The sequence below is a fragment of the Bubalus bubalis genome, chromosome 3 (genome assembly GCF_019923935.1).
Source record: "Bubalus bubalis isolate 160015118507 breed Murrah chromosome 3, NDDB_SH_1, whole genome shotgun sequence".
Classification (NCBI taxonomy): domain Eukaryota; kingdom Metazoa; phylum Chordata; class Mammalia; order Artiodactyla; family Bovidae; genus Bubalus; species Bubalus bubalis.
Genome location: NC_059159.1, coordinates 141,764,113 through 141,775,076, shown reverse-complemented (window position 1 = coordinate 141,775,076; position 10,964 = coordinate 141,764,113). Strand labels below are relative to the sequence as shown.

The 10,964-nt window shown below is 48.4% G+C and overlaps 1 protein-coding gene and 1 long non-coding RNA gene across 2 annotated transcripts in view; one reads left to right on the top strand and one right to left on the bottom strand.

The window, feature by feature from the left end:
• Positions 1-7,018, bottom strand: part of LOC102402292 — a 72,292-nt gene extending 65,274 nt beyond the window's left edge. Inside the window, exon 1 of the long non-coding RNA XR_006550082.2 lies at positions 6,012-7,018. This is a non-coding gene — a long non-coding RNA (uncharacterized LOC102402292). The remainder of the gene's footprint in view (positions 1-6,011) is intronic.
• Positions 7,019-8,016: 998 nt separating this feature from the next.
• On the top strand, positions 8,017-10,312 carry GAS1 (growth arrest specific 1). The gene has a single exon (XM_025281985.3). The coding sequence runs from the start codon at positions 8,017-8,019 to the stop codon at positions 9,058-9,060; it is 1,044 nt and encodes a 347-aa protein (XP_025137770.1). The 3' UTR covers positions 9,061-10,312.
• Positions 10,313-10,964: the final 652 nt, after the last annotated feature.

Here is a 10,964-nt window from a genome sequence, read left to right as displayed (position 1 = left end):
TGGAAGTCTTTAAGTGGAGTAGTGATTTGGTCAGACTTAGCAGCAGCATGGAAGATTACTTTAGAGTAGTGATTCCAAAATGCTGACTGAAGTCGCAAAAACTTCTGAAGTTTCCCTTGTGTCATAACTTTCTGGTAAAATAAGAAAATATAGAACAATGTATTAAGCTTTTTAAAAATCTAAATGCATTCAATTTAAAAGCTTCTATTCTCAAGAATATTCGACTGAGCAACTTCACTTTTTCACTTTCATTCTCAAGTTATTCCCACACTGCTTTGGGGGTTTCAAAGTTGTCTTTATTTAATAAAACACTAATGTTAAAAACTGGTAATAAGGATTTTTTTATTTGTTAATATCTGACAGAATTCAAAAGTTGGTATCTTTTTTTCAAAGACAATCCAATTTTTTTAAAAGTGAACCGATCTATGAAATTCCCACATCTGGGAACCACTTGCAGGGTTATTTGACCAGAAATAAACCTTTGTAATTTTTTTTTCTCAAAATACACACTCCTGGGCTCTTAGGGAAGAATTCAAGTGTAATGGAACTTATATGGGTATATGTATTTTTAAGAAACCTCCCAAGTGATTCTGAGACACTTCCCTGGTTAAGAACCTCTGATTTAGAGAAAGAGTTAGGAAACACCTAGTGGTCAGCAATGGTGAAAATTTCTAAGAAGCCAGGGTAATGGGAATACAGAAAGGTTGGATGAGAGACTTTTTCTTAAATGAAATCAATAAGACGGTCAATAAGATGGTCTTTGAGGGGGTTAAAAGGAAAGATGGAGTTTTGGAGAAGGCCCCACATCTTCAGCTGTGGGAATAATCCAATTTTATTGTGCATGAATGGAATTCCCATCCATATGAGATTCCCACCCTATTTTGTTCCCAAGAATTCATTCTTTAAGAAAGCAATGGAGAGAGACAAAGAAGACTTTTAGGAAGAAAGGGGTAGACATTCAGGATGTAAGGTAGCATATAGAATTCTAGAGTAGATGTTGTTGGTTTCTACTGGATGTCTGCTACCAAGTATTCACATTCTCTACTTATAAAAACAAAAATAAATTAAAACAGGTGAGTGGGGACCTATGACTTAAGCCTTCAGCTAAGAGGTAAGCATCCTAGACACTCCCCAATGACATATTGCTAAGTCCCTGAAAGGGCAGAGTTCTGCTTCTCATGGCCTTCTCTCTGCCATATTGCTAAGCACCAACAGGTAGGTGATGCTTAACATTGAACCTTTTTTTCTTACACTGAACCACACAGCACTCTAGGAATATCATATTGTATTTCAAGACTTCAGAACTGATTCTTTTAACTTTTCTGGGTCTCTGTTCTCTTTTCTATAGTATAGGTGGTTTAGAAGTTCTGAAGTTGGCTAATTTAGAAGACAAGCAATAAGTTTCTGATTTTCACACATTAAACCCATCAAATATTTTACTGACTGCCTTTGATGGGTCATCAATTGGATGTGGGATGTAAAGAAAAGGGAAGAATCCAGGTAAATCTTTGACCCAAGCAATTGAGTATGATGGCAAGTGTATATATGATTAACTATTGGTGAATGACAAACTACCTCAAAATTTAGTGGCTTGAAACAACATCTTGGGTTTTTTCTTATGATTCTTTGGGTTGACCAGGGTAAGCTGCACGGTCCATTCATGGGGCAAGATCGGAACTTGAGGTGAATGAAGTGTCTAGTGTACAGGATGTAAAGGTCACTCTCTCAAAGTCCCTGCAGCATCACTATGAAAGTGAACACTTCCTTAAATTTTGTATCTGGCTGCTTTACCTCCCCTTATCCTACTAATGACCTTGGGCTGGGATTTCTCTTATATGCTTTCCATCACATGGCAGCTGTGGCTAGAGTCATCTAAAGATTCCACAGGGCTAGATATCCAAGATGGCCTTTTAACCCACACATCTTGTACCTTCTCACTCACATGGCTGAAAAAGCTGGGAGCTCCCCAGTCATCTCTTTGTCTCTCCATGCATCTTCTCTACATGGCAAGCCTGGCCTTCTTCACAGCATGGTGGTCTGAAAGTAGTCAGATTTCCTACACAGTAACTGGCTTCTCCAGAGCAAGCATTCTGAGAGGCCCAGGTAGAAGCTGCAGGGTTTTTTGGTGCCCTCATTGGATGGTCCCAGAATGTCAGTCACCAATATTGCATTACATTGGTCAAAGTCATTAATGTCTGCCCAAGATTTAAGGGAAAAGAAATTAGACTCTGCATCTTGATATAAGTAGCACAGACATAAAAGGATGGAGGACATTGATGGAGATGAATTTTGGAGAATACAAGCCATAGAAAGACCAAGCAGCAAACATGTTTTGGGGATGGAAAAACAGAAGTGCTCCTGGAGCAAGCTAAGTTTGTGATGCTCATTAAGCAACCAAGTGAATAAATATACATGGGAATCAGAGGAAGACTGGGATTGAAATGATCAAATCAAGGGATGTAACTCGGCATTTTGGCACTGGATGAGATTACCTAAGGAGTGAGTTTCGAGAGAGAAGGAGCCCCCCAGCCAGTACAGTGGGAAACAGGAGAATGCAGAGTCTCAGAAGCCAAACAAAAAAGTACTTTGAAGAGAAGGGTTATCATCATGTCATGTGGTACTGAAATGTCAGATAGAATGAGGACTGAGAAGTGATCGTTGGATAGAGCAAGATTTCAGTCATCCTTGATGAGAAAAATACTGGGATGAATCTTGATTATAGTGAATTGAGGAGAGAGCAGAGCAAGTGAGTAAAAGCAACCTTTACAAGAAGTTTTAATAGAAATGGGGTAGTTACTGAGTGGGGAGTTGTGGTCTAGGAAGGGTTTATTTTGTTAAGATAAAATGAAATATAGCCTATTGCAAGTGGATGGGCATGATACAGTAGAAAGTGAATTAAGAAAGCAGCAGAAGTAATTACAAAGAACATTTTGAGCAGGTGAGAAGTGACAACACTGAGCCAGACTGGAAAGACAGGAGTTGGTAGCCAGCGAAATGACATTCCAATTACAGATTTGGAACTGGAAACTTTCAAGGTGACACAGTTACGGTAATGGTTAGGCCTAGGATACAGTTCTTGGAGAAGGAAATGGCAACCCACTCCAGTGTTCTTGCCTGGAGAATCCCAGGGACGGGGGAGTCTGGTGGGCTGCCGTCTATGGGGTTGCACAGAGTCGGACACGACTGAAGTGACTCAGCAGCAGCAGCAGCAGGATACAGTTCCCAGAGAAGGCAATGGCAACCCACTCCAGTACTCTTGCCTGGAAACTCCCATGGATGGAGGAGCCTGGTAGGCTGCAGTCCATGGGGTCGCGAATAGTCAGACACAACTGAGCGACTTCGATTTCACTTTTCACTTTCATGCATTGGAGAAGGCAATGGCAACCCACTCCAGTGTTCTTGCCTGGAGAATCCCAAGGACGGAGGAGCCTGGTAGGCTGCCGTCTATGGGGTCACACAGAGTCGGACACGACTGAAGTGACTTAGCAGCAGCAGCAGCAGGATACAGTTCAGAGCTGTTGCATTTATGTGAAGAAGTCAAGGAACTCAGAGGTCAGGTTTGTCGTGAAGAGTAGACTGGAGACAAACCAGTGAGTCAGATGCTGAAACCATGAGGAAATGTACCCCTGAGGAAATTAAGCCTGAATGCCCAAATGCACCAGGAATGGTTTTATACCATGTCTGCTGAGCTGACATGGAGCTATGTTCCCAGAATTCCTCCCCCCACACGGTTCCCTGTTGGTGTCAGCCATGAGGGGAATTTTGCACCAGATTTGGAAGAAGGAAGTGAAGCAGCAGCACCACAGTTTTTATAGACTCTGTGGCAGGTGGCATCCTTCCTTGCTGATTTAAATCTCCCCTTGGTTGGGATGGGTCAGCACCTGACCTGAGCTTCCCAAGCTCCCGCCACTCTCTTACTTGAGCTTCTCTGAGTCCTGGACAAAGTGCGTATCAGCTCCAGGTTTGAAGGCACCACCGTCCCCTACAAGTTACCCCCTGAGGTACCAAGACTGGAAGTGATGAGGAAAACACTAGTTCCAGTTCACCCTGACTGGTTCCAGCTTTCCTCACAAATTGAAGTCCCAGTTTTCCTTTCCAACCACCAATCTGGCCAACCCCAGTGAATTCAGGCTGAACACCAGACACAGAAACAACACACCATACTACCCACTGCCCAGCTATCATCCTTGTGGGAATTCTCCTCTCCATAGTAAAGAAAATGACTATGGGAGTGCAGATATCTTTTCAAGATACTGATTTCATCTCCTTTGGATAAAGTATTCCAAAGTGCAATTGCTGGATCATATGGCAGTTCTATTTTTAATTTTTTGAGGAACCTCCATTCTGGTTTCCATAATGGTTGCACAAGTTTATATTCCCAGTAACAGTGCATGAGGGTTCCCTCTCCTCTATATTCTCACCAGCAGTTTTTATCTCTTGTCTTTTTGAGGAGAGCCATTCTAACAAGTGTCAGGGGATAGCTTTTGTGGTATGATTTGCATTTGCCCAATCATTAGTGACACTGAGCATCTTTTCATGTATTTGTTGGCCATTTGTATGTCGTCTTTAGAAAAATGTCTATTCGAGTTCTCTCTCCATTTTTTAATCAAATTGTTTATTTTTTTGTTATTGAATGGTATGAGTTCCTGTTATATTTTGCATATTAATCCTTTATCAGATATGGGGTTTGCAAATATTTTCTCCTATTCTGTATGTTCCAGCTGGTTTTAATTAGAGCAAGAAGGTGGAGACTCAGCTCAGAAAGCAGCTTGGGAATATGCAAGATTTTGCTAGGAACAAATTGAGACTCCAGTTGAAGTGGGATTTGAGGGGGTGGGGTGTGGGGGTAAAAGCTCAAGATGGGAATCATGACTTAAGCTTAAGTCAGCTTAAGGGATGTACAGAGTGATATGGGGATTAGTGTGGGGGTGATGAGAGAGGGCTTGGAGGTCTGGTGGCTGTGGCTATCAATGAAAACCTGGATGTGAGGCAAGGTGGTACTCAGTCTCTGGGGCCGATGGGGGAGGGGGCTCATTCCTCCTTCTATCTCATCATCATAGCCTCCTTTTCAAAAGTTTGGTCTTTCCAGCTGCTGAAAGCCATGCTGGCCTGAAATGCCATGAGGCAGAGGTGCTGAGGTGATTCCCCCAAAGTTCTCAAAGCTCTTTGCCTTTCTGAAATCCCACTGAGCTCTATCAAGGCCAGGATGGGGGCTACTTTTACAAAAAAAAAACAACAAAACATGTGGACCTCTAGAAAGGGTGTTCTCAAACGTTGGTTCCCAACAGGCAGCAGCAGGTTTCCCTGAGAATTTGTTAGACATGCAGAGTCTTGCTCCCCACCCCCACCCCAGTCCTACTGCATAAGGAACTCCAGGAGAGGACCCAGCAGTGTGGCTTTAAACTAGGCCACCAGGCGAGTCTCAAGCTCACTAAGGTTTGAGACCCACTATTCCAAAGGAGCTCAACAAACCAAACATCAGTTTAAAATGCAGCTGACTGCCGACCTTGTTCTTATGAGCCTAAAGTCACAGCGCATTAAACGTGAAAAGACTTCTTCAAGGGTCCAATCTGGCCTTGTACCTTACATGTGAAAGGTCCAAGTCAAGGGAGTGTGACTTGTCCAAGCCCTCCCGGCAGGACGGATATTACAATTCCAAATAACCAAAACAAAATAAAAACAAACAAAAAATGCCCTAGAATCTGGGAAGTGGTTGTTCCAATGGGCCATCCAGTTGCAGACTTAATATATTTAAATATAGATTGTTATTGTTGTTTGTGCGTTCTCCATTATTCAAGTCAGAGCAACGAGGTCTGTCTTACTTCACCCTGGCTTTTTAAGGTTTATTTGGGTTCGTTTTGTTTTGGGGAATTGCTGAAATGCAGCTTCCCAATGCAGACACTGAGCCTCTGAGGAATGCAGGAGGCTCCGCAGGAACAGGAGGCTTTCTGCAGCCTGATAAGTCTGCAGACGCTGTGTCTCTATTCTAACTTTTGCCATTTCCAACTCACCGGGACCCTGGGGAGAGGTGGACAGCCGAACGCTGTGTGTACTGGAGCCCCGGCTGCCTCGGCTTCACCAGAGGAGATTTAGCTTGAAGTTTTGTGACAGATGGAGTTGATAGTCTCTCCACGGAAAGGGGAGGAAAAAAGCGCCAGTTTTTGACAGGCTGCAGACGCCCGGTGCCTCTGGTGGTCGAAGGCTGCGTTGCGCTGCAGTTAAGGTAGTTTGCAAACTCCCGCGCCTGGATCGGAGAGGCTGCTGTAGGCGGCGGTTTCCCTTAAACCGAGGGAGACTGAAACATACGCTTGAATAGAAACCTTGGAGGATGCCAAGCTATCCCCTTCCTCTTATGTTCTGACTGCGGCCAGAAGGTACTGCGCAACAGCCCTAAATATTTTTAATGTATTGTTTTTTTTCATCACCGTCCGTTAGAAACTTTCCTTCTTAAAAAAAAAATTAATTTGACTTATTGGATTTCTGTCTTGAAAATGACAACAATGCCTGGCTCCAGGGCCATACCTGCCAGATCGGTAAATGGGAACCAGGGTGCTGAGTGGGGGCTGAAAAGGGTGGTGAATATTGATATCCCCCTAGCTAAAGCATTTGCCTCTTTCTTGTGTGTGTCTGGATTTTTTTTTTTTTTTTTTTTAAGTTTCAGAGTTCCACATTAAATTCTCTGGGTTCTCTCCTCCCCGCCGTGATGATCCGGCAAAGATGGGGAACTCGGAAAACAAACTGAATTTTGAATTCAGTCGAAAGCACAGATGAGGGCCAGGCAGAATTAATAAAAGTACCAAATAAATAAATAAAACAGAAGAAGAAGAAAGGAAAAAAAAGAAGAACCAAACAAAAAGGACCGTGGCCAAGCCGGATGCAAACAGCTGCCCCTGAGCCCGGCCCGCTGGTTCCGTGCGCGGGCAAGGGCTCCACATCCGAGCCTCCTTAAGAGTAGGAGGAGCTCCCGGGCCTCTGTCAGGCTCCTTAAGCCGTTCCTTTCAAGCCCTGAATGCCTGAATGTGAGCTGCCCACCACCCTCCCCGCCCTCCCCCACTCCGCAACCCCACTCCAGCGGCTCGTAAAAAAAAAAAAAAAAAAAAGTTTCAACAACAACAGGCGGGACCAATAGCATCTCGAAAAGCCGGGAAAGGGGGCCGAGCAAAGGGCGAAAGAGAGTGGAGAAAGGAGAAAGCGGGCAGGCTCGGAGCGCGCGGGGCCGGGGCTCGGCGAGCCGGAGGAGCGTTGCTAATGTTTTTGTTTGTTTGCTTTTCCATGCATGCATAATGAGGGGGCACCGCGGCACCACGCGGGGGCTCCCGGCCCACTTTTGTATTTAAAGCCTCGCAGCGAGCGAGTCTGCAGCCGGGCTCAGCGGATCCGCTCCCCGGGCTCCTTGTCACCCGAGAAGCCGCCGCCGAGGGAAGCCCGGGAGCCGCTGCTCTCCCGCCGCGCTGAGTTTCCCGTTTTCACCGTGCCGCCCGGAAAGAGCTCCCCGAAGCCGAGGCCGGGGTCGCCGCGGGCGGAGGGGGAGGGGACGCGGGCGGCCGGGCCGCGGGAAGGCGGGCAGCGCCCGGACGCGAGCCAGGAAGCGGCGCGATGCGAGAACCCGCGGCGGCGGCGCGGCACTGAGTCCGGGAGGAAGGAGCCGCCGCGGCCGCACAACGGATCTGCAGGGGCAAAGCAAAATGCACCCGCGGCGCCGCGCGGTCCCGCAGCCCCGCCGCGGCCCCGCGGCCAGCAACCTCCGAGGGCGGCAGTGAACGCCTCCCGCCACTGCCGGGGGCCGACCGGAGGGGCTCTCCACGGCCGTGCACTTCTAGGAAGACCCCGCAGCCCAAGCGAGAGCCGACCTTCTGCAAGCAGTGGGGCAACAGCCGGCGGCGCGCATGGATTTATGAAAACACTCATGCAAGAAGTTGGCAGGACTGGGGCAAACTTTTCCGCCGGCTCTGCGTCCGCCGCTCCCCGCTCCTCGTCTCCTTTCCGCTCCTCGCCCGGCGGCCGCCGCTGCCCGCGATGGTCACAGGGCTGCTGGGCGGCGGCGGCGGGGCCCGCAGGGGAACCGTGCCGGGCGCCTGGCTGTGCCTGATGGCGCTGCTGCAGCTGCTGGGCTCGGCGCCGCGGGGCTCGGGGCTGGCGCACGGCCGCCGCCTCATCTGCTGGCAGGCGCTGCTGCAGTGCCAGGGGGAGCCGGAGTGCAGCTACGCCTACAACCAGTACGCCGAGGCGTGCGCGCCGGTGCTGGCGCAGCGCGGCGGGAGCGACGTGCCGGGGGCCGCCGCCGCAGCTGCAGCCTTCCCGGCCTCGGCCGCCTCCTTCTCTTCGCGCTGGCGCTGCCCGAGCCACTGCATCTCGGCCCTCATTCAGCTCAACCACACGCGTCGCGGGCCCGCCTTGGAGGACTGTGACTGTGCGCAGGACGAGAACTGCAAGTCCACCAAGCGCGCCATTGAGCCGTGCCTGCCCCGGACGAGCGGCGGCGGCGCAGGCGGCCCCGGCGCGGGCGCGGGCGGGGTTTTGGGCTGCACTGAGGCCCGGAGGCGCTGTGACCGCGACAGCCGCTGCAACCTGGCGCTCAGCCGCTACCTGACCTACTGCGGCAAGCTCTTCAACGGGCTGCGCTGCACCGACGAGTGCCGCACGGTCATCGAGGACATGCTGGCCATGCCCAAGGCGGCACTGCTCAACGACTGCGTGTGCGACGGCCTGGAGCGGCCCATCTGCGAGTCGGTAAAGGAAAACATGGCCCGCCTATGCTTCGGCGCCGAGCTGGGCAATGGCCCGGGCAGCAGCGGCTCGGACGGGGGCCTGGACGACTACTACGACGAGGAGTACGACGACGAGCAGCGCACCGGGGGCACGGGCGGCGAGCAGCCGCTGGACGACGATGACGGGGTCCCGCACCCGCCGCGCCCGGGCGGCGGCGCTGCTGCGGCAGGCGGCCGCGGGGACTTGCCCTACGGGCCCGGGCGCAGGAGCAGCGGCGGCGGCTGCCGCTCGGCACCCCGAAGCGCCTGGACCCTGTTCGCCTCCATCTTGCTGCTCCCGCTGCTCTTTTAGCCTTCGCGCCCCCCGCCGTCGGCCACGGTCGGGTCGGCGACGGGGCACCTGTGGCTCGGGGACAGAGGGGTGGTCGGGGATTTTTTTCCAAAACGTTTTCTAAAGGTGGCTTCTGCCTAGCTGATCTCCCGCCCTCGACTTGTCGCACGATTCTTGCCTCCTCTCCGGAGCAGGAGTTTTTGGACATCCTTCCCTGCCCCCATTCCAGGCTCCAGAAACTCCCCGCAGAAGCCGGCCTAGCTCCAGACCCCTGGGATGAAACGGGCCTGGCAGGGGGACAGAACCGTAGTCCTGGACTCCGAAGAGAGGATGATGACCAGTGGGGCCTTAAGAGTTTCAAGGGACTGGGTTTAGAGCGGGAGTTTTGAAGAAGGATTTATATTTGCATAGGGACTGTTTATTAGTATTTTTTCTGGGGGGGGGGGTGCCGGTATCGACTTTTATTGTGGCCAGTGAGGACATTGCAATCGTAATTGATTCTCGTTTACTCTTGGTTTCCGCGCCCAGAATTGGTTTTGTAAGGGAGGTGGGGGGGGGGGGGGGGGGGGGGGGGTGGCGGGCATGAGAAGGGTTAATTTTCCTGAGTTTGGATAGTTTTGAGCCCTTGACTTTAATTTCATTGCCACCACTCAAATCTCTTAGCACATTGCTTAGGATTAAGGATCCAAAAATGCTATCTAGAGAGTTGCTAGTGGTGTTGAACAATGCAAGTTTTTATTTAAAAGAGCTCTGCACTGCCATTTATGAAAGCCTCTTTATGATGTTTGTTTTGTTGTCATTTTTGTTCTTTACACCAAGAAATTGTATGTACAAATATGCAGAGAACATATATTGCCTCTGCTTTTATCAGGGCGCTCACCCCTGGTACTTCGTATATAAAATGTATTAAAACTGGGATTTGTTACCAGTTGCTGTATTTTGTATATAGAATTTTTATAAATTGTATGCTTCAGAAATAATTTATTTTTTAAAAAGAAATTAAAAATTTTAAATCCACATCCATGGTACACCTTTCTTGCCTGAAATGTAAAGAATCCATTTGTCACCAGGGATCCAGAACCACCATCAATTGTGAAGTTTGCTCTATCTAGAACAGTTTAAAAATGTACAGTGTATTTTATAGATTTGAAGTTAACATTCTTATTTTCAAGAGAATTTATGAACATTGTAGAAATGTATAAATGCATTTCCAAACTGCCTTAAACATTGTATTTTTATAGACTTAAAAAAAAAAATCCTATGTTTTAAGTAACTGTGGCTTTGTGTAATTTTTTTTTTTTGGTTATTTGATTTTATTAAAATGTGTACATCAGTAAAGAGTTTTAAATAATGAATATGGTGTAGTTACTTTCCAGAGTCACATTGTGGTTAACCCAATAATGGGTGAGAAGCAGGGTGGAGGGGCCACTGGGAATCTATCAACCATCAACTGAAATTAAAATACAGTACAAGACTAGAAATGAGGGCTATTATTTCTGCCTTCAATTTAATGAACAATTAAACATCTGTAAATGAGGCAGCTAAAAAGATATAATTTGACTGGTCTCCATTGGTATTTACATTTGTGGAGAGGCTTGGCATAGTTTGGGGCTAACCCACACATCTCTTTACCCTCCCTCCTTTCCACTGGGACCCCCCCTCCTCACCCCCACCCTCTGGAGTCTCCTCTCTGGCTACTAGAAGTCCTTGTCCTCCTATAATCAAACATGCCAATAACATCTGTTACCAATAGATCTTAGGAAACCTGGGAGATTCAACTTCAAAGTCATTTTCACACTTTGGGTGAAAAAGTACAAAATTTTGTTACAAAACATTCAGGCGGGCAAAAGTAAACATACTGGGGAGAGGAACAATTACCAGAACTTGTAATATTGTTGTGAGGAGTTGTTTAGCAGTGGGCTGAA